Source organism: Lepidochelys kempii, chromosome 1 (assembly GCF_965140285.1).
Source record: "Lepidochelys kempii isolate rLepKem1 chromosome 1, rLepKem1.hap1, whole genome shotgun sequence".
Classification (NCBI taxonomy): domain Eukaryota; kingdom Metazoa; phylum Chordata; order Testudines; family Cheloniidae; genus Lepidochelys; species Lepidochelys kempii.
Genome location: NC_136380.1, coordinates 11,556,867 through 11,580,582, shown reverse-complemented (window position 1 = coordinate 11,580,582; position 23,716 = coordinate 11,556,867). Strand labels below are relative to the sequence as shown.

The 23,716-nt window shown below is 42.5% G+C and overlaps 1 protein-coding gene across 4 annotated transcripts in view; it reads left to right on the top strand.

Moving 5' to 3' along the window:
* Positions 1-23,716, top strand: part of PGM2L1 (phosphoglucomutase 2 like 1) — a 77,662-nt gene that overhangs the window by 13,870 nt on the left and 40,076 nt on the right. For all 4 annotated transcript variants that reach the window (XM_073334025.2, XM_073334005.2, XM_073334015.2 and 1 more), the window contains one exon: positions 15,472-15,639. In XM_073334025.2, the coding sequence (XP_073190126.1) occupies positions 15,517-15,639 (123 nt within the window). In that variant the 5' untranslated portion in view covers positions 15,472-15,516. The remainder of the gene's footprint in view (positions 1-15,471; positions 15,640-23,716) is intronic.

Here is a 23,716-nt window from a genome sequence, read left to right as displayed (position 1 = left end):
CTACTTTGGAATGTGAGGATGTGACCAGTCGCTTCCCAGTTTATGGCTGCCTCTGTCCCTTAGCCAAAGAACAGGGCCTCAGACTGTCACGGTAAGAGAAGGACCTTACACTGGCAGACAGTGATTTTGATTCTTTCTTTTATACCTCTAACTAGCCAAGTGATAAGAATACACCTAAATTCTTAAAGTACGGGCCTTTACAGACAGGCCTGAATATCTATATCCTAACATTGTGTCCAGTTTGGAGCGCCACGCTCCAAGAAAGATGGGGACAAAGTGGAGAGAGCCCAGAGGAGGAGGAGGAGGAGATGATGATGAGAAAAAGTTTAGAAGATGTGACCTATGAGGAAAGTTTAAAAACAAACGAAAAAACACCTAGGCATGTTTAGTCTCGAGAAAAGAAGGCTGAGGGGGGACCTGTTAAGTCTTCAAATACGTTATAAAGAGGACAGTGATCAGTAGAACTTGTCCTACCTCCAATGGACATGAACAAAGTCTTCATCTGCGTAAGGGAGGTTTAGATTAGATATTAGGAAAACCTGTGTATCTGTCAGGGTGGTTAAGCACTGGAATCGGTTACGAAGGGAGGCTGTGGAATCCTCCTTGCTGGAGGTTTTAAAGAACAGTTTGGACAAACACCTGTCACGGATGGTCGAGAATGGTTTTCTTGGCCCTGCTTCAGCACAAGGGGCTGGATTAGATACTCTCTTGAGGTCCCTTCCAGCCAGAGCTGTCCCTACGGTATGGCAAATTGGGGCGACTGCCCCGGGCCCCGCTGTTTGAGGGGCCCCATGCTTTGTGAGGAGGCAGTGGGCGGGGAGGTGAGGCAATAGGTGAGGAGGAGCCCGCCTACCAACCTCCTGCTGCCTGTCGGTGGTCCCGCCGATCAGCATCTTCCCCTTCCCTCCCAGCACCTACTGCAGATCAGCTGTTTTACTGTGCCTGAGGCACTGGGGGGAGGGGGATGGGGAGGAGCGAGGGTGCAGCGCACTGGGGGGGCCAGAACTGGGCAGGGAAGGGGTGAGGTGGGGGTTAGGGCCTTGGGTGGAGCCGTGGGAGAGCACCCACCCCCCGGCAGATAGAAACTTGGGACCTATGTCCTTGGCCCCGTACCCCCCTAGGGACGATAAACATCTGTTAAAAGCTTTGGGATTTACTAATTTTTACTCATAACTTTGGTAAATAAAAAAGATTCTAGTAATCACCTCGCTATTGAACAAGACCCTAACAAACTAGAATTCATTTAGGGAATTCTTGGCTGCTTTTCTTCCTCTGCAATACACATCGGATAATTCCTTTGTGGTACACCAGCATTATTGGTGTTAGCACTCTTTTGTGGGAATGGCACATTAATACTGGTAAAATATGCATTCTGCTAGGGTTTAGGATGCAATACTAAAACCTAATTATTTTTGCCAAATGTACTCGTGACTGTAAACGAGCACCTCCATGCCAGATGGGAAAGGGCTCCCTGGTATGTAACAGTAAATCTCAGCTGGCCTGACCAGCTCCGTGCACCTCACACTGTTGCCATGATATTCATTTAAAAGTTGTCTTGTAATATATCATTTGAAAACTAATAACACATTGGTTTCTGATATCACTGGGAAATGTATGTAAAAACATTGTGTGTGAAATTATGGATACTCTAATATTTTGTTTTGGAGACTGTAAACAGACAAAGGAGGCAAGCCAGGCGTTTTTCCAGACAAAGGAGAAGGGCAAAAACCTCTGTCTCAATTGCAAACTGAGCCAGGTGTGATCAGGGACTGGAACAATGGGCTGTTCACTTGCTTGGGAGATTGCAGGAAGATTTGCTTAAACAAGCAAAAATGTGGTAATCTGCAATGAGTCTTTCAGTTAGTGTGAAAGGAAATTCTCTTTGAAACCCTCTTCTTCGGTACACCTCTTCGGCCAGTATTGGTTCTGACCCAGCAACCAGTTCAAATAGGAAAAATGAATCTAAACTAGATTAAATTCCTTTTTGATGCACCAGCATTATTGGTTTGAAGGAAACTAGCTGTTGCTGCACAGTCAGCTGAGAGAACTTGCACACTGTGGTATTGGTCTTTTTGTGCATTTAAACTAAACGTTACATTATTCTCTACCATTCAGGGCTTATTTCCCATTGGTTGAACAGTTTTAAAGTAGGTCAGACTTTTGGGCCTAAATTGCTTATATTTTTCCTTTTCTAATGAAGGGTCATTGGTTTTGATTGGAGAAAAATGATGTTAGGCTATCATTTTAATCCTCTCTACTGCGTTTCTCTTAAGTGTAGCAAAAGCCGAGCAGTGCCAGGCAGTGCTAGCTCTAGGAACTGGCTGACCTTTGTGTGGTAAATGTCAGCGGTGCTCACTCAGTCTTTCAGATTCCAGTTGCCTTTTTTAACCTGTGCTTAAGACACTGCCTTAAGCTACTCTCTGAAGAACCGCTTCTCTAGTCTAAGCCATACTGTACCCAGTGTATACATACAGTTGCGCTGTCTGATTATCACAAGAGTTAACTGTGTTATAGCTGTGTATTAATTGTATTACAGATCCATCTGCATTGTTGGTGAGTCAGCTTTGAGTCTTGGATTGGGTCTATGCTACAAGTGCTGCACCATGCTGCTGTCTTACTGAATGCATCTGATGAAGTGAGCTGTAGCTCACGAAAGCTTGTGCTCTAATAAATTTGTTAGTCTCTAAGGTGCCACAAGTCCTCCTTTTCTTATTGCTGTAGTGTAGACCTTTACTACAGCAATGGGAAAACCCCTGTCATTGCAATAGTAATGAATACCCTCAAGTACGTCTTGAGAAGTGGTAGCTAGGTTGATGGAAGAATTTTTCCATCAACCTAGCAGTGTCTGCACCCTGACTAAGGTTCGCTTAACTGTGTCTCTCGGGTGTGAATTTTTCACACCCCCTAAGCAATATAGCTAGGTCGACTGAAGTTTTAGGTAAACCAGGCCTTGGTTACAGCTTTCATAGACTGATAGATTCCAAGGCCAGAATGGACCACTGTAATCATCTAGTCTGAGCTGTATAATACAGACCATAGAACTTCCCCAAAATGATTCCTAGAGCAGATCTTTTAGAAAAACATCCAGTTGTGATTTAAACATAGTCAGTGATGGAGAATCCACCACAATCCTTAGTAAGTTGTTCCAGTGGTTAATTGCTCCAACCATTAAAAGGTATGCCTTATTTCCAGTCTGTATTTATCTTCAACTTCTAGCCATTGGATCATGTTATACCTTTCTCTGATAGATTGAGGAGCCTTTATTAAATATTTATTCCCCAGGTAGATTCTTATAGTCTGTAATCAAGTCTCTGAACCCTCTGCAGTGTATCAACATCCTTCTTGAATAGCGTGCATCAGAACTGGACACCGTATTGCAGGAGTGGTTGCACTGTTGCCAGCTATAGAGATAAAATAACCTCTCTACTCCTACTTGACATTCCCATTCGTGCATTCCAGGATTCCATTAGCCCTTTTGGCCACAGCATCACAGTGGGAGCTCATGTTCAACATTTACATTTAGCCATATTAAAAACACAGTTTGCTTGCACCCAGTTTACCAAGCAATCCAGATGACTCTGTATCAGGGACCTGTCCTCTTCATTGTTTACCATCTGCAAATTTTCAGTGACTGTTGTTTTCTTCCAGCTTGAGAGAAATAGCTATCAAAAGTTACATCACCACCCCCAGTTCAGGGTGTTCTCTGCTCAACTGTGTGAATGAAATGAAAAGGCTTCATTACTCCATGATCTCTTTACAAGATGCCTGGAAGGAACTTTCATTTCTATCTCTTAAACTGGTTCTCCTCTGTATTTGAGGGCTAAAAAGCTTTGCAAGGTGCCTCATAAAATAGAAGGATCCTCACGACACTATATAAACTAGTAAGTCTGAACAGTGCCATAAAAGTAAGAAGACCAGTTTTCTGCTTTAAGTATTTTATAATCTAAGGGTCTGATGATCTGTAGTTTTTGTTTGGGTAAATGCTAGACTCCATGGGGTAGAACCTTTTCTAGGTAGTATCATACAAATTGATGGTGCTATAATAAATATAACTTTATAAGCTATTAAACAGTATATAATTAGTAATAGCAAGCTAGGAGTTCCCCAGTGTGATGTGAGGCACTGCTACTGAGTGGATGTTTAGCAATAATAAGGGCCACTTTGGTGGCATGGCTCCTGTAGTGAGCTCTAGGAGGCAGTGCACAGGTACTGAGCCTCCTTGCTGCCAATCTGTAGATTAAAGGACTGAGCCCCCTTCCAGACTCTCAGGGAGAACAGTCCTGCCCTCTCCTTGCCATGGCATATGAGTAGATGAAAACCGGAAGTACAAACGCGGTTTCCTATAGCTTATGGAGGTTATTCTCGTGTATGGGGCTATTCTGCCCTAAGTAAATGGGCTGGTGTTCTTTTCAGAGTCTCATCTTCTTACTCCACAGATCTGCTTCCTGTGTTGTCACTATATCCACATTTACAACAGTAGGAAACACAGAATTTTGATCAGTTAATTTAAAAAATGTTTTCAACCTTCTTTCTGCCCTGACTCTCCATATCGTATTAATCTAAGGACATTCTGGGTGAGAATGCTCTGTGATCATTTTGTCCTTCAGCCTTCTCTTCAGCATATTTCTTTAACTGAGCCTTTACTTTTTTCAGATAGCTTTGTCCCCTGCTGATGTAAAAGAGGGAGTACCACCTAGGGAAATGGCAGATTTTGCCTCTTGCTGCTGTTGCTGAATATGAGTTTTGTGGGACAGGGCTCTTAATACATACGCATGTACATGTCATCCCGCCCTCTGCCAGCATAAGATGTGGGGGAGGAGGAGTGCTTGAGGATCATATCCTTTGCCTCTTTTTGATCATCTGCCTCAACACTGTCCTTGTGCTGAGTTTCTGAATGGATGGGGCTCCCCCAACAGCCTTGACCGTCCCTTCTTACCTGCAGAGTTATTTGCAGAGGGCTGGAGAAGGAGCATTTAAAAAAAATTCCCCCTCCCCGCTTATTTTCTGTAATAACTGAAATAACAAACCACAAGCAAACACACTTCCATATTTCAGGCAGAAGGCCCCCCTGAAGTAGACTTCTGGTCATCTTGCCAACATATTCTATACAGTACCTCAATTTATTGAACAGAATGTGTCACTGGACTTTTCAATACAGTAGAACCTCAAAGATGTGAACACCAGAGTTACAGACTGATGGGTCAACCGGACATCAGGTGAAGTCGTAAATAATCGGGCAGCAGCAGAGACCCCACCTGCTTAAAAAAAAAAAAAAAGCAAGTACTGTACCTGTATTGCATCTTAAAGGTAGGCACATTTGGGCTGCCTGTCTCCACCCCGCTCCCATCCCTGCGCACGGGGCAGCCACTTACAGCAAGACACTGGGGTGCCAGCCCAAGGCAGCTGGAGCCAGCTAGCAGAGCAGGAGCAGTCTTGAGGTCTTCATTGCTTTCACCCCCACCCCCCATTGCTTTCACACACACCTCTGCAGATAGGGGGACAAGCTTGCAAACTCATGCAGGGACTGAGTAGGGAGCAGCTCAGCTGCCGCTGAAACGTGGCCTGGAGTGTCGGCTGCTGGATATGGAGCCCGAACTGTGCTTTATTCAGAGTTACAGACAACCTCCATTCCCAAGGTGTCGGTAACTCTGAGGTTCTACTGTTGATATTCTGAGCAAGTTGAGGGCTTTCCATAGCATCTGCCCTCCCTCCCCCCCCCCATCACATACCCTTTCTATACCCAAAAACTTGCAGAGACTCCTCCACATATCAAATTAAGATTCAGCCTTAAACAGTGTTCAGCTCTCTCTCCTTTCAAGGTACTTGTCCACTGATCTCAGTGTGGGGGCCACAGTGGATAGACAGCCAGAGGGAAAGAATTCTTAACAGTGATCAGTGAAATAACTAGAGGGCTTAGATTGCCTAGTTTAATGTAATCAAGGGAGGATAGGGGAGGGCCATTATATTTCATTTAAACTGGTCAATGTAATTGCAGGAAATTAAAATTCTTTTTTACATTTAAAAATGTACTATGCACTGCATGCACACCCAGATATCTCAAATTCTTGAATACATGTTATGACATTCTGTATCTCGAGGGAACACCCTGCACCCCCATTTTCATCCTGATAATAAGATTGTGTGGTATCCAATGCAAAGTTTGTCATGTTAGGTCATGATGAACTGAGCATTGTTGTTAAAGTGATGTTATAGTAATTGTTGTTATAGTAATGTTATAGGTTATAATTTCATGTATATAGTTATGAGGCTGAAAATGTGTCTTCATGGCTTAAAATAAGCCCAGGCAAAAACTCTCCAAGAGCAGAGAGGCAGTTCACACCTCATCAGGGCATGTATGGGACAAACCCAGCCCAGCCTTACAGGAACAAAGGACAAGCCAGGCAACAACAAAGGATCTGTTGGACTCTGTCACCCCTCCTTCTTTGGTCAGTTTGGGACTGCGATGAGGTAATGCTCATCTGACTTTGAAGGGGGGAGGGGGCAAAGCCAAGAGGGAAGAAAGAACATGATAAAAGGGAGAGACGTTTGCCATGCTCTTGGTCTCTCTTCCACTTCCATCTACAGACATCACCACCAAGCGACTGAAGCGCTGATCAAAGGGGAGAGCCTGGCTAAGGGCGGCCAGCCAGCCTGTGGTGAGACGCATCTAAGTTTGTAAGAAGAAAAGGAGTAGCTGTAGCTCACGAAAGCTTATGCTCAAATAAATTTGTTAGTCTCTAAGGTGCCACAAGTACTCCTTTTCTTTTTGCGAATACAGAGTAACACGGCAGCTACTCTGAAACCTAAGTTTGTAAGGACACTGAAAGTGTTAAGATCAGCTTAGAATGCGTTTTGCTTTTATTTCATTTGACCAAATCTGACTTAGGTTTTGACTTATTATCACTTACATTTGATCTTTATAGTTAATAAATTCATTTGTTTGTTCTACCTGAAGCAGTGCATTTGGTTTGAAGCGTGTCATAGGCTCCCCTTGGGATAAGAAGCCTGGTGCATATCAATTTCTTTGTTAACTTGACGAACTCATTTAAGCTTGCAGTGTCCAGCGGGCATAACCAGACACTGCAAGATGGAGGTTTCTAGGGTTGTTTGGGACCGGAGATATTGGCTAGTGTTATTCAGTTACACAATCCAAGGAGCAGCTTACATGCCGGAGTCTGTGCGTGAACAGCCCAGGAGTGGGGGGTCTCACAGCAGAGCTGTGTAATGCTGGCTCCTAGAGTCAAAGATTGGAGGGACCTAGCAGATCACCGGTCCGGATAACACCAGGGAAACGTCACACATGTGCAGACTTTGCAATAGTACAGCTTGGGTGAGCACTAACCAGAGGTCAGTTAAAACCAGTGTTTGAGTTATGCCAGGTCTTGTCTGCCAACTGATGTCTAGAGTTAAACATCAGCAATTATTAAGGCATCACACATGGTGTCTAGACTCACTGACTGTTTAGCTGACATTTTATACTGAGATTCATTGTGGTGTGTTGACCTCAGGCATACTAAGTGAGACAAAATGGAACCTCTCTCTAGCCATGGGCTCTGTATTAAACTTGTCTCCACTAGAAGCTGGTCTTTGTATACGTTACACCCTGCAGGGCTGAGCCCTGACAGTTCAGCACTCTCTGGTCTCTCATACAGGTGATTTATCTGATATCCTGAAAGATGGTGGTAAAGAGGATGAGACTAGTGCTGGCAAGTGAAATCCAATACAGGTATAACATTATTCATGGAATTCAGGGGTAAGCCCAGAAGCTCCTTGGTGTGAATTCATCCTTGGATCAGCACTACGGATTTCAGTGTACTTACAACTGGGATGAATTTAACCCTGTTGTCCAAAAATCAGAAATAGATGCACGTATTGCGTCTCCTCCTACTCTCTGTAGAACCTTCAGTATAGGTGGGCGCTGAAGCACATCAGTTATTTTTATCCAGCCACTTCTCCCAAAATAACCTACTGTACTTGAATCACTTCCAGTCTGACTTCCACCCTTTCACAACCCTGGAACTGCCCTTCTAGTAGTGTTCATTCAGCTCTTCTGTTTTGACCATGGCTCCCGGCTATTTTTTCCCTTTTAACCCATTTTGTTCACCTGTTTCCTTCACTTTGTGTTTGTTATACTTTATCTGCAGTCTGTCCAAGATAGCATGATGGGGATGAATGTGACTGTCTTCTCTTAGTTTGTCTGTTATAGATAACAAAGCTGAAACTGTCCAATCCTCACCCCCTTTCATACATGTATTTTGACTATACCAAGTGTAAGCAAATGTAACCAAATGTACTGTAAGCACACTGATCCTAATTAAGAATTCCAGAGGATGTGTACTTAAGCACTGTTCATACTGCTATATCATAGTGACCTAGAGGAAATCAGCCAGGACGAGTTCCTGATGATCTTGTAGAGCATATGACCTTGTGGGGAGAGGTTTAAACTCTTCTCTTGGAGAGAGAGGCAACCCCAAAGAATTTTCCCTATTCACCAATCATGGTATTTCTTCAGTATCTTTGCTGCCAAACCTCAGGAGATGGGGAGAAGTCTTTAAGAAAGTCTTAGGGAATGTCAAGGAAATAGAGCAGTTAATTTTTCGGCTGAAGTCTATTCAGAATGCCTTATTGACATTCTTGAAAAGTCTGTTAAAGGGGCCCAAATTTTACATCAAGGTTCACCAAGGCAGTAGCTTCTTGGCGTAAGTTTAAAGGTGTTCCAAGAACCTGCAGCTCCCATTGAAGTCAGTTGTAGCAGCTCTGAAAATGGGGCCATCCATATTTATCTTGTGCACAGAATAACTTTCAAGAACAAATGGTGTATGTGTGTGGCAGGGGAGAAATGAAGGCCAAGAAGGGCCGGTGTAAGGCTGAGATGAAAACTGCGGGGATGGGGGAAGCATTGGAACAAATAGCAAGTTAGCACGGAGTGGAGAAGGTCCAGTCAAAACTAGAAAATTCTGATGATATCAGCGTCTGTGTGTCCCTTCTTTTGTTGCTTTTACTAGCTAGAGTCTCTGGCTGGCTCCTCCCTGTAGTTGGTTTAAAGTATAATGTACCCAGGTCACTGCATCCACTTTAATTTGTATTTAATGTTTCTGACCTTTAACATCTTTCTGAATTGTTTTCAATTTATAATGGAGGTAGGGGGAAAATGCAGTCTTAACTTGAAAATTCACTTTGCTAAATGCCTATTAAAAATTGTACCAAGTGTTAACAAAGTTGTACTCTTGGTTGACAACTAATAAAAATGGAAGTCTCCAGTTAATTAATACCACCCTACTTCTTGTTGTCAGAGTGCTTAGTCTGAACAGCTGCTCCAGGCAGAACATCAGTTTTTGAGAAAGATGTTGCTGTCTGTGTGAGTCACGGTGAATGGGTGCTCTGTAGTAAACATGCTGTGTATCAAATGCTTAAAGGCAGCTAAGCTCAATATAATTACTTGTAGAATTTTTTCATGTTCAGTGTTATGGTTGGGATCTTATCCCACAGCATCAACAATTTAGTCCCCTTGCATACATGTATATAACATCCATTGTTTGATTACAGTGCAGGACAGTGAATCTAATTTTTGGGTAATAGAGGGAATGGTCAATGTTATAGGGCCATGCCCTGTGATACCTATTTCAGAAAGCAGCATTTTGGGTAATCTTGGTAGCATTGCTTTGTATAGCTTACCTATTCATACCTGACTTGTGTGAAGTGCAGTTGCTTTATTGTTGACATTGGAACTATGACTTTGACTTTCCTAACTTCAGTTCTACCACAGCCATAATGTTGCACAACCATAACTTGTTTGTCTTAAACCTTGGCTTGAAGACAAAACAAACAAACATAACTTGAGTCAGACCTAATTGTGTCGTAAGTGACAGTTGGTCTCTGAGACTTTGTGGATTATCTCAGTGAAAGTCGGGAGCTTCCTCATTCTGGAGAATGAAACAAGAGGTTGCTCTTTAACTGGGTATCCAGAACCACAAATAGCAAAGTTGCTATGAAGCTATTTAGGCAGGTTGCATGGTCTACTTGAGAATGTAGCAGATTTCTTCAAACTTCCGCTGCTATTAAGTTCCGTCATCCTGTAATTTGTTTTTCATTACTGTTGCCTTGCTCTAATGTGCACAAAGCAGAAAGCTTCTTGAGTAACAATTATATTGGCTAAAGCTAACAAATAGATCTGCTATCAGATCACTTTTAGAGTCCATTGAACTAGTAGGGCTCCATGTGGGTAAAAAGACCTGCCTGTGAGGGTACAACTGCAGGTTAGGTATAGTTCTTAAATGATGCTTTTGATAAATCCAAATTAATGCCTCTTTAAGAAAGAGGCTTTTGTTGCTGACTTGCCATAGTAACAAGGCAACAAACCTACTTCTGTGTCATCAAATTCACTTGTAAAAGAATAAATGGACACAAATCAGATGTCAAGAATTATAACATTCATAAACCAGTTGGAGAACACTTCAATCTCTCTGGTCACGCGATTACAGACATGAAAGTTGTGATATTACAACAAAAAAACTTCAAATCCAGACTCCAGCGAGAAACTGTTGAATTGGAATTCATTTGCAAATTTGATACAATTAACTTAGGCTTGAATAGAGACTGGGAGTGGCTAAGTCATTATGCAAGGTAACCTATTTCCCCTTGTTTTTTCCTAACTCCCCCCCCCCCCGACATTCTTGTTAAACCCTGGATTTGTGCTGGAAATGGCCCAACTTGATTATCATACACATTGTGAGGAGAGTGATCACTTTAGATAAGCTATTAGCAGCAGGAGAGTGGGATGGGAGGAGGTATTTTTTCATGCTTTGTGTGTATATAAAAAGATCATCTACACTTTCCACAGTATGCATCCGATGAAGTGAGCTGTAGCTCACGAAAGCTTATGCTCAAATAAATTGGTTAGTCTCTAAGGTGCCACAAGTACTCCTTTACTTGTAATCCTAGACTCTTTGAAGATTAGGATGGAAGCGACCTCAGGAGGTCAGCTAGACCAACCCCCTGCTCAAAGCAGGACCAACCCCAACTGAATCAAACTTACATTTAAAATAGTTAGTTGCAAAACATGCTCGGCAGCTGACTTCATCCAACTACTGTTTGTTTATAGGTCAGTTGTTTCTGCATTCTGGTGATATCTGTAGAAGTATGCTAGCAGAGAGAGTCACACACTGACTCGCCATCCACATACAACTCATGGATACTTGGCCTCTTAAAGATTAGGCCATTAAAAAAATCAGCTTTTAGTCTGATTTGCCATTAATTTTATTGCAAGCCTTTCTAGTTGACATAGACCTCTGAGGGTGTGTCTACACAGCTGCTGGGGCCAAGTCTTGTAGCCCGCGTTGACAGACTTGTTTTAGTGGGGCTTACATTAGCACGCTTAAAAATAGCCGTGTGGATGTTCAGGTTTGGTCTGTGGCACCTAGGGAGTCCAAATGTCAAAGCAGTGCCTACACGGCTTGTAGCACGCTAGCCTAAGCCCTGCAAGTGTGAGTCTGTCGAGATTCGCTCCCGGCAGCTGTAGACATACCAAAGAGTCCTTGGTAAAATGCGCTTCATTTAATTTCACTCATATCCCCAGTCACTCCAGGATTTGGGTCTAATCTAATTCCATAATAAAGAAGCAACAAACTAGACAGGATTATTTGAATGGCAATTAAAAATCAAAATAGCAGAGGCAGAAACAGTTACTGCCAGAAGTTTAAAAACAGCAGTGGGGACCTTGACCAAATAAAAGCAGTTTCAGCTTTACTGGGGTAGATTTGCACTGGGTTTGAGGGATCAGGTAGGGAACATATCTAAGACCAGTTAAATTATTTAGATCTAACTGGATTTTTCTGTCATGGAAGGAAAGTATTTTGAAGGAAATATCCTCTCAGCATGTATATTCAATGAGGCATGTCAATTATAGTTCAATAGCCCTATTGAACATCAACATGAATCTTTGAAATAATGGACCACTTGTTGGCAGGCATAATGATGAGTCAGTTCAGCCTCAATCAAATGGGATTTTTCCAAATAATAGGTTGGATAATGGATTGGAGGCTCTTGACCATGAGAGAGAGTTTGATACTGTCTTCAGTTACATATGATGGTTACATACAAGGACATCTGAGCCATTCTTCTGGTTAAGTGTCAGTGCCGATCCTAGAGGTGCATGAGGTAATCGGACCAACTTCTGTGAGAAGTTTTGATCTTACACAGAGCTCTCAGACCTTGTGTCTCTTGTATTATAAATGGCAGATATTTGCATACAATCTCTAATTCTGACCTGGATTTTCTGACCTGATATTTAAAAAATATTAAGCTATTGTCTGGGTACTGTGTGTATCTATTATAGTTCACTGGATTCATGGCCAGTGAGGATTGCTAATTATTGTATTTATTTTTTCGATCTCTGAATTAAAAAAAAAAAAAAAAGACAATACTTCAGCACAATGATTTGGAGCTATTAAATTGTGCATATGGTTAGTCTGTGACCATATACCCCTGTCATTGTTATCCAGTTCATTCCTTCTTTTAGGCCGACTTGTTGCATCTTTTCTTAAGCTAGTTTATAAGCTCCTCATTGTGGGAACCACCTTTTTCTATATGTTCAGATAGCACCCTGATTCTTATTGGGGCCTCTGGATGCTACTATAATACAAATAATGGCTATGGGCCCAATTCTGCAAACACTTGAAGTTTGGTGGGACTACTCTTTGGAAAAGTTACTCATGTGCATAAGTGTGTGACTGGACTCTAAGGTTACATACTAGTTTCAATCGCATCTTTTTTTACATAAAGAAAAGGAGGACTTGTGGCATCTTAGAGACTAACCAATTTATTTGAGCATAAGCTTTCGTGAGCTACAGCTCACTTCATCGGATGCATATTGTGCATTCCACAGTATGCATCCGATGAAGTGAGCTGTAGCTCACGAAAGCTTATGCTCAAATAAATTGGTTAGTCTCTAAGGTGCCACAAGTACTCCTTTTCCTTTTGCAAATACAGACTAACACGGCTGTTACTCTGAAACCTTTTTTTACATAGAATTTTCTCATTGTAGGCTTAAAGGGACATGATTTGAAAGATCATTTGTCTGAATGTTGTACCGACTATAGTGACATCTAGAAGTACTGTGGTTTAAAAGCTAGCAAAAAAATTCTGAATCTTTTTTATTTTGTGTCTAGTCAGTTTCATCGTTCCTCTGCAAAACTTCTCCCTTGCAGAAAAGATTTGCATAAATGTAAACAGTGGAGAAGAAATACCCTATAAAAGGAACTGGAGACAAAATCAGAGCATGTTGTTTAAGTCTGTTTTAGAGCATTTAAATTGGCAGCATTCTTGTAAACTTCCCATACTGGTCTCTATCCAAAGTCAAATTGTATTTGACAGTCTGACTGTTGGGTGAGAGTGAAGCATTCCTCCCCATTCCCAGTTGTAAAAAGAAACAGCTGAGCTCTGAAGCGTAAAAGTTGATATGGACCTTGTGCTTACCGAGGATGACTTCCATCGCTTAGGTTGAACAAAATCTGTTTTGATTTAATCATTCAAAATTGTTTGTTGAATATGTGCAGTAGAAAACTAAAGTTTACACATGCACACTTGAATATGGCTATGTATACAAGTGCAATACAAATACGGAAGTGCACATGTATTGGTTTGTGGAATTCAGCAGTGGTGAAGGCAGAATTTGTAAGGCTTGCAAATAGAATAGCTATGGAGTAATGAGCCTGTAAGTTCCACAAGGAGAAATGTTTTCTAAAACCAGCCTCCACGCTTCCAGCTTCCCCCAGAAAACACTAGGAAATTCAGTGCAGAAAACATGCTGAGGTTGCACAGTTAGAAATAAAAAGGTTCCAACTTCAATGTTAATCAGCAGTTGTGCAGCAGAAGACATCAAGATATGCCTTTTGTAATAAGTAGTAATACTGTACCCCAAAGAGGAATAGAAAATGGTTCATATGTACCATGTAGTGCAAATACCGTGTACGCTCTTGTATTCTTCTGGATAAACCTCTAATTTATATAATTCGGCCTTGCTTCACATCAAGCAATAAAAGTTGCTGTTGGAACTGCAGTTTCTGCTTTGCCTTGCCAGACTTTATCATTATCTATGCAGTCTTCACATGGCATGAATGCTGGGTTTTATATTTTAAAATATTTTTTACAGTTCTGATTAAATTATTGGTACACCACAGTAATATTTTTGTCCCTGCTTAGAGACACTGAAGCTGCTTGTGCATTCATATTTACATTCTCCTAAATGAAAACAAATCTTGCCCTAACCTTTTTTTTTACTACTGTGGGTGCTCACAAATCCAAACACATTTCTGAGGCTGAATGTAACTTGAATATCCCTCACACGTCCTGACTGTGACACCAACTTAATCGTTGCTTGACTCCTCTGCTTGTCTCTCTCACCAACAGAAGTTGGTCCAGTAAACAATATCTCACCCACCTTGTGTCTCTAATATCCTGGGACGAACACTGCTACAACAACAGCATATCATCTGTTTGAGTAACTTAAAGCTAAACTGGACAAAGCACTAGGGAATGGTTCTGCATGAGCTGCTAGAAACAAATAAGATTACGTAATACTGTAGGGGGTAGATTTTTGAAAGGCACCCGTGGAGCCCAACTCCCACTGACTAACGGTGCCTTTGAAATTTACCCATAAGCCTTTTAAAATCCCCAATTCCTAGTGCAGCTGACAAGCAATTTTGTTACGACTCTTTGCAATGTAAACTACTCCAAGATATCTGGTTCTGGGCCTTAACTTTGGAAAGGAACATCTTCTGGAGTACAATGCACTTCTTTAATTATTGAGTCATACATAATTAGGCTTGGCAGAATTTGACTCGATCAGTTTGATGGATAATATAAAAAATGTTTGTTTTTAAGGATTTTGCTGACTTTTATCTATTTAACTTTTCACAGTTGCAGGAAATTATGGGGTATTTCAGACAATAGGAAGGTCAGAGAATAATTATTTAATCACAGTAGATGTTGAGATTTAGAAAGTTAAAGCTTTGTAACCGCTAAAACACAGTCAACATCACTTGTCAAAATATACAAAGTAAATTTGAGCCTTAACTCAAATTCTAGCAAGTTCTCAAACAGCACTTTTCTTTCTTTGCCTATATGTAAACTTTGATGATTATAGATGGGAATGTTTGTGTTTGATTTATGTGTGTATGGTGAAATTGACATTTACCAATAAAAATCTGCTGTTTCCAAGCCTATGCATAATTAAATATGTTTGAGGAGAGATCATGCTAGAAATGACACAGGTTAGAGCAAAGAATGATCCTTTCTTACACCAACATAGAACTTGTATTATAAAAGAGCTTGGGTTGTGGATTCGGAGACCACTTCTTCCTATCCTGTGAATTTGTGTTAAAATAATTCTCTCACTAACTGCACTGCAGCAGTAATTGTTCCATCAGATTCTCCTTGAGCAATGGGAACAGAACCTTTGTTTTTCTTTTGCAGAACCCTAAAACAAAAGAGCAGATTGAAAACCTGGTACGGAATGGGATGAATAAAGAGCTGCGGGATCGTCTCTGTTGCAGGCTGACCTTCGGGACTGCTGGACTTCGTTCTGCCATGGGGGCAGGCTTTTGCTACATTAATGACCTTACAGTGATCCAGTCAACACAGGTAACTTGGGTAGTATTATACAGGCAGACTTCTTGATAATGATTTCATAGTAATCATCTTGATCACTTAAAATTGTGCCTTTCATCTTCAAAATTCACAACACATTTAAACTTACTTGAAGCTATATATAGGAATTGTCACCCATCACTGAAATCCAGCCTCATGGGTGGAATGTGGCAGCTGTTCAACAGTACACAGCAATACCAAAAGGACAAGAAGTGTAAAACTACTCATCCAGCTAAACCCACCCAAGGCATCTTCGGTAGGCCGGATGTAATTACCTAAAGTGGAATTTTGCCAGTGAGTTAAAGCTTTTTGTGTTAACTTCAGGGGACTTATCTGACATTACATGAGCAAACAAAATGCTCTTGTTTGCAAGTATTTGAAAGATGTAAATACTGAGAAGGAATTTTCTATATTCTCTATTTTCAGGGTTTCTATCCTCTTTCCCCCCCCCCCATGTGAGTGGCAATCTGGTGGGGGGGGGGGAGGGTGCTTGCCCTTTTGAGAGGGTCTGAATGTGATGAAGTGGGAATGTTTCTTAATATTTTGTATGATTACTGTGCATACCTCAGTTTCCCCTATGTGCTGCATGTTGAAATAGGTGGTGGGAAGGGTTGTTTTGCTCTGCTAAAGTCTCAGCAGAATATGGCCACTCTGATGTCTGGGCATGGTGCCTGGCAACTAATGACCTTGGACTGCCCCCACCCCCTGCAGGAAGCCAGCTGTTTTTGTCCAGCTAGGGGACTGAGAGCTTAGGTAGATAGCCAGGTGATCTTGTTCAGACCAGGAAGAGAAACAAACAATAGAGGAGAGACCCTTAGGGTAGTATAGTGTGGGCTGTTGGAAGTAGGAAACACGCTTCTGGACTGGGGACAAAGAGGAGGGGCAGGACTGACCCAGGTGGACTATGCTGTAATTTTTGTTCTATTCTCAGTGCTAACTAAGACGTTTCTATGCTGTTCCAGACATCTAATACACCCTTCTTTTCCAATGCTGTCTGAGTCACTGAGGTTGGGGGTACATTGCTTCCTTTGGGTATGCAAGTCTCCCCCAGGTGGCCAATTCGAGTGGGCTCACTGAGTGAAATGGGTGCTGAAGGCTCTGAAGTTTGGACTCAGGAGGCAGTGAAGCTACAGGGTTTACTCCAGTGAGAGAATGTGACCCTAGGGGGTTAATACTCTAAAGGGCTCCTCCCAGGGACTGTTACAGAGCTGTGCAAGAGCACTAGACCTGTGGCTCCGTAACATTGAGTCTCTCTCTCTCTGCCCCTCAATTTGAGCCAGCATCTGGAAAAGTCCTGCCCCTTTGGATGGGGTGCTGAGAACATGCATACTTCATGCATCTGATGAAGTGAGCTGTAGCTCACGAAAGCTTATGCTCTAATAAATTGGTTAGTCTCTAAGGTGCCACAAGTACTCCTTTTCTTTTTACATGGGGAAATAGTTTTACTTTGTGTAATGACCCATCCACTCCCAATCTTTATTCAAGCCAAAGTTAATTGTATCCAGTTTGCAAATTAATTTCAATTCAGCAGTCTCTTATTGGAGTCTGTTTTTGAAGTCTTTTTGTTGAAGAATTGCCACTTTTAGGTCTGTAATCGAGTAACCAGAGTGTGAAGTGTTCTCCGACTGGTTTTTGAATGTGATAATTCTTGATGTCTGATTTGTGTCCATTTATTCTTTTACGTAGAGACTATCCAGTCTGGCCAATGTACATGGCAGAGGGGCATTGCTGGCACATATCACATTGGTAGATGTGCAGGTGAACGAGTCTCTGATAGTGTGGCTGAGGTGATTAGGCCCTATGATGGTGTCCCCTGAATAGATATGTGGACACAATTGGCAACGGGCTTTGTTGCAAGGATAGGTTCCTGGGTTAGTGTTTTTGTTGTGTGGTGTGTGGTTGCTGGTGAGTACTTGCTTCAGGTTGGGGGGCTGTCTGTCAGGCCAGGAACCTATCCTTGCAACAAAGCCCGTTGCCAACTGATGGTGTCCCCTGAATAGATATGTGGACACCACATAAAAAGTGAACCGTACAGGTGCAAAAGCCCAGAAGGCAATTTTTTTCTTATGATTTTGGGGGTCATTACACACAGTAAAACTATTTCCCCATGTTTATTCCCTCCGTTCCCTCCCACCCCCGGCTCACCTGCTGGTAATAGCTCACCTTACCTGATCACTCTTGTTACAGTCTGTATGGTAACACCCATTGTTTCATGTTCTCTGTGTATATAAAATCTCCCCGCTGTATTTTCCACTACATGCGTCCGATGAAGTGAGCTGTAGCTCATGAAGTTTATGCGCAAATAAATTTTAGTCTCTATGGTGCCACAAGTCCTCCTTTTCTTTTTGCGGATACAGACTAACACGGCTGCTACTTTGAAACCTGTTTTAGATTATGTTAATCTTCATGGGGTGTTTGCATGCTGAAAACATCACATTGAAATGAATAGGCCACTTCACACCTTTTCAGACCCTCCTGTGCTGTCAGTGGATGTGTAAAGGAGTCCTTCCCATCCTCACTTCCTGTTTAAAGGACACTTCTGACTGCTCTAAAATCTGCATGCTTGCCCTGATTTTCTTGAAATTAGCTGGTTTCAGAGTAGCAGCCGTGTTAGTCTGTATTCTCAAAAAGAAAAGGCGTACTAGTGGCACCTTAGAGACTAACCAATTTATTTGAGCATAAGCTTTCGTGAGCTACAGCTCACTTCAAGCTGTAGCTCACAAAAGCTTATGCTCAAATAAATTGGTTAGTCTCTAAGGTGCCACTAGTACTCCTTTTCTTTTTGAAATTAGCTATGACTCAGGTGAGTGCAGAGCAGAGTAGGGTTGGTGATTCAAAGTTGGGTCATATGAGCTAGGGTTTCCAGAGATATAATCTGGGAGGAAAAAAATAGCCATTTTTCAAAAAATTGGTGGTTTTTGTTTTTTGGGTTTTTTGGTTATGTTTGGTTTTTTTGCCCTGAGGTAGAGATCAAACTGTTGTTGTGATGCAGGTCAAAATGGTCTCAGTCAGTTTTGATCTCAGGTTTTGCATGGCACCTGCTAATTCTCTGGGGGACTCTGGAAAAATTGCTGCCCCAACAGACCCACTCCTTGGCTGTATTTGGCTCTGCAGCAACTTCTGCCTTAATTTCCCCCACCTTCTTTTTGCCTTTCTTCAGCGGAGAGGATGAGCGAACAAACACATGACCAATAAATAGGTATGTTGCTTAACACGCTTACTGGAAGGTGCTCAGATACTATGACAATGAGTGCAGTATAAAAACTTCCGTAGTACAGAATCAGTGTTGGCACTTGGTTTAGCTACAGTAGTGATAGTGATGATGGAACTTCTGAAGGAAAAAAGTCTAGTGGCCTTGTTTGCTAATAAATGTTTTGCTGTAAAGGAAATTATAGTCAGTCACTTGGCTTTTTGACCTGTGTGGTGTTGAGTTCGGAGCCGTTCATGCTCCGAACGCCTGAAAACTGCATGCTGCCTTTGTGTTTTGGGTCTGCTGAAAGTGTGAGTGAGCTTGGATTGGCTGACAGAATAAACGTTCTTGGCAGGAAGTGTAAAGTTTCATTTTATGCACTAGGGAATCAGTCTTTCCTAGTGCTGTATCATGTGAATTATTTTTTCTGTGTGGGTTATTGAAAGTCAAACTGGTTGGTATTTACTCTGTAAAGGCTCTATTTTTGGTTGTTTACTTTCTGTGGTTAGGCATGCTACTGTGATGATCTCGAGGAGCCAGCTAAAGCTTACTTCTGAAGCAGAAAGGCTTTTGATTTAATCTCTGTTCGTTGAGTACTTTCAATCTTCTTTGTTCTGGGATTTTAACTACATTAGAGATAAGGTATAGTGGGAGTATGTTAAATGGGTAATCCTGATTTACTAAAAAATGTTAACTGCTTCATTCCCAAAGCAGTACTTTAAATGGTCTTTAGTGTAATTTTAAATTTGTTTCCTTTTAAGGTGTTCCATTGAAGTCTTTATTCTAAATATACCCTGTACTCCTTGGCACCAAAGTTTTGTGATTGAACTGGAGGTCATACAAAAAGAAAAGGAGTACTTGTGGCACCTTAGAGACTAACCAATTTATTTGAGCATGAGCTTTCGTGAGCTACAGCTCACTCACAAAGGCCTGATCCAGAGAAGTGCCCAGCAGCCACTAATATTCGCTCTCTTGGGGGATTGTGAATGCTTAGCACTTTTCTGGATTAGGCCCAGGAATGCAGTATAAATCTGCAGCAAGCATTAGTTTCTAGGCATTCTAATTACGTTTAGTATGTTACTGAAATCTACCTCCAAAGATTCTTCTAACAGTGCTAGAAACACTATTGCTCTTTTAAAATTAATATCAGAAACACAAAATCCTGAGCCAAATCGGGGTTGGGTCAGAGTAGGAGAAAATTCTAGCCTGTGTATGTCTGGCTAAACATCAGATATTCAGCAAATTGATATTTTTCTAAAGCTACCTGCCCTCATGTATGATCAAGTGGCTTTGGTGCTCTAAAGGTTTCAGTGGTGTCTGAACTTCCTAAAGTTCTCAGTGTACCACAAAGTGGTGTATAATAACTAAATGGTTAATGGTCCATATAATTATTATGGAAGTGTTTGAAAGCAGTCAGTGGTGATGCTGGGAATCAAAAGCAGAGAGAAGTTCCAAAAGGAAATGGGGTTTCAAGTAATTCTTGTAGTTTAAATATTGGCAATACTCTGGGCTCTCCCTGTCAGCTTTCTCCTGTAGCACTGGCACAAAGTACAAATGTTGACAAGCTGGGAGTAATTCAGCCCACTCACATCTCAGATTTGGGGTCTCTTGCTGGCTAACTGATATTTAAATGAGGTGGTGAAAAGAATTCCCTTATCGTGGATATTGTAACATGTCATAAGTGCCAGGTAAAACTCCCACATGACTTTTAAAGATATAAAACAACTGTTGTTTTCCCACATAGTGAATATGCTCCATATGAACAATTTTCGTACGTAAACAGTTTTTGTAGGTTTAATCCCTAGTCTGTAGAAGTAGGTGCAGTATGAAAAACCTGCCACACTTTGGAGGAGAGTATTATCATTTAGATTGTGGTAGCACCCAACCGTGCAAGGGACTTTCTAAACACAGACCGAGATGAGCTCTCTGCCCTAGAGAGCTCACACTCCGCAAAGACTAAGGCCTGGTTTACACTGCCAAGTTTTTTTCGCTAAAAGGCAGCTTTTGGCGATGAAACAGCAGAGGTGTACACACTGCAAAGCCATTTTTTGCAACGAAACTCCTCAGTAGCAGCGCTGTAATAAAACCACCACCACGAGGGTGATAAGACTTTTTGTGCAAATGTTTTATTGCCAAAGTGCCAGTGTAAACACCTTGCTTTCTTTTATCACTGTCATTGGCCTCGGGAGATGTCCAACAGTGCCTGCCGTGACAGCACTGCTCATTGTTTTGAACCCAGCAACCTTGCATGCATGTGCTTCTTCCCATTCAAAGCTCCCTTCTGGCAGCTGGCATTCTGCTCTGTGCTGGGAAACAGAGCAAATCTTCAACATGGAACGTTCCTGCTGTCTCCCACACTACGAACACGCAGGGGTGGAGGGGTGTGTGTGAGAGAGAGAGAGAGAGACACTCTGTGCTGTGCAGATCCAGAGAGGGAGCTGGGGGCTGATGTCGGGGTTTCTCTCTTCACTCTGCCTCAGGACAGATTGCTTTTGGTGGCTGTCTGAACTTAGGACACAGCATGCCAACACACTCACTCTCCCCCAACACACAGTCTCTCTCTCTCCACCTTCATACACACACTCCCTGTCACACATTCTTCCCCCCACATACTTCAGTTGAAAAGCAGATGGTAATCTAGTAGGATGCCCATGGAACAATGGGATTGAGAAACCTGCTCCATGAGGCATTCATAGAATCATAGAATATCAGGGTTGGAAGGGACCTCAGGAGGTCATCTAGTCCAACCCCCTGCTCAAAGCAGGACCAATCCCCAACAATTGCAAACTGTTCCCAAAGCACCCTGCAGCCAGTTGCACAGTGGGATAGCTACCACAGTGCACTGCTTTCTTTGTCATTGCAAGAGCTGCTAGCGTGGATGCGCTCCAGCCAGGGTTGTTCCTAGGGGGTGTGGGGCCTAGGACAAATCAGCCTCCTCGCCGGCAGCCCGGCGGCCGCTCGCCTCCTCACCCCCCTCACATGCCGCTTTCCTTCTTACTGTCTGCCCACCCGCCTGCCTGCCGCTTACCTCCCCGCCGTCCACCCGGTGTGCCACCTGTCCGCCGCTTTACTCGCAGTCCATCTGCCCACCCGCGGCCTCATCCCCCTCCCACCTGTCTGTCTGCCGCTCGCCTCCACACTCACCTCCTCACCCTGCTTGCCCAGCCACCTCCCTGCCTGCCTCTTCTCCTGAATATCAGGACAAATGGTGTCCTGATCACACATCGGTTGGGATGCAGGACAAAGGGCTAAATATCGGGACAATCTCTATTTTATCAAAGCGCGGGGGCCCCCCAAAGCGCAGGACCCAGGGCAGTTGCCCTGATTCGCCCTACTCAAAGGATGGCTCTGGCTCCAGTGACACGAGGAGCACAGTGTGGGCATGCAACGGCAGCTTGTTTTAAAGCGATTTAATAAAAGTGGTCTAACTTTTGGCAGAAAAACTTGGCAATGTAGACATAGCCTCAGGCAGTTGTTGGAGAGAGGAGACCGGATATAACATATTAACAGTGTGACCAGGCTAGTGATAGGCCCCCATCATTCTGCCCCAAGAATGAGCAGTTAACTGCTCATTTATGTGCAAAGAAGGATTTGAAAGCTGGGAGTGGCCTAAGGATGCTGGAGCTGGGCATTGCTGTGGGGAAGGAAGCAAAAGGGATAAATGGTGGCATGAAGGACAGGGAGGGGAATTTAGGCCATTTCTAGGCTACTGCTTATGTCAGCAAAACGTATGTCACTCAGGAGTGTGGGAAAAAAACCACCTCCCTGAATGACAAGTTTCACCAGTATAAGCGGTAGCATGCATAGCGCTATGTCAGCAGGAGAATTTCTCCTAAGTGGTTAATTTAAATTACGCAAACAACATTGACCAATCTTGTAACTAACAAGTCACATTTTGGGGAAGGAGGGAATCCGAGATGAAGGTGGAGGAGAGGAACTCAGGACAATTGTTAATGGTAAATTCAGTTAATTTAGGTTTCGGAGTAGCAGCCGTGTTAGTCTGTATTTGCAAAAAGAAAAGGAGTACTTGTGGCACCTTAGAGACTAACCAATTTATTTGAGCATAAGCTTTCGTGAGCTACGACTCACTTCATTGGATCTAATTCATCGGATTAATTCATCTAAATTAATTTAGAGATTACCTAAATGGAAGTGAGCAGCTGCACCACTTCTGCTAGGGGCCAAGAAATTGCCTAATATACGTTCTCCCACTACTATAGAGTAGCAGCACTGTCAATCCCAAGCATTCAAAAATGAATCAGTCCCCCAAAATTATAAGAAAAAAATTGCCTTCTGGGCTTTTGCACCTGTAGGGTTCACTTTTTATGTGGTGTCCACATATCTATTCAGGGGACACCATCATAGGGCTTAATCACATCAGCCACACCATAAAGGCTCATTCACCTGCACATCTACCAATGTGATCTATGTCATCATGTGTCAGCAATGCCCCTCTGCCATGTACATTGGTCAAACTGGACAGTCTCTACGTAAAAGAATAAATGGACACAAATCAGATGTCAAGAATTATAACATTCAAAAACCAGTTGGAGAACACTTCAATTTCTCTGGTCACTCGATTACAGACCTAAAAGTAGCCATAAACTTAAAAAACTTCAAAACAAAAACATAAAAAACTTCAAAAACAGACTCCAGTGAGAGACTGCTGAATTGGAATTAATTTGCAAACTGGATACAATTAACTTAGGCTTGAATAGAGACTGGAAGTGGATGGGTCATTACACAAAGTAAAACTATTTCCCTATGTTTATACCCCCTTCCCCCCCACTGTTCCTCAGATGTTCTTGTGAACTGTTGGAAATGGCCCACCTTGATTATTACTACAAAAGGTTTTCCCCCCCCCTGCTCTGCTGCTGGTAA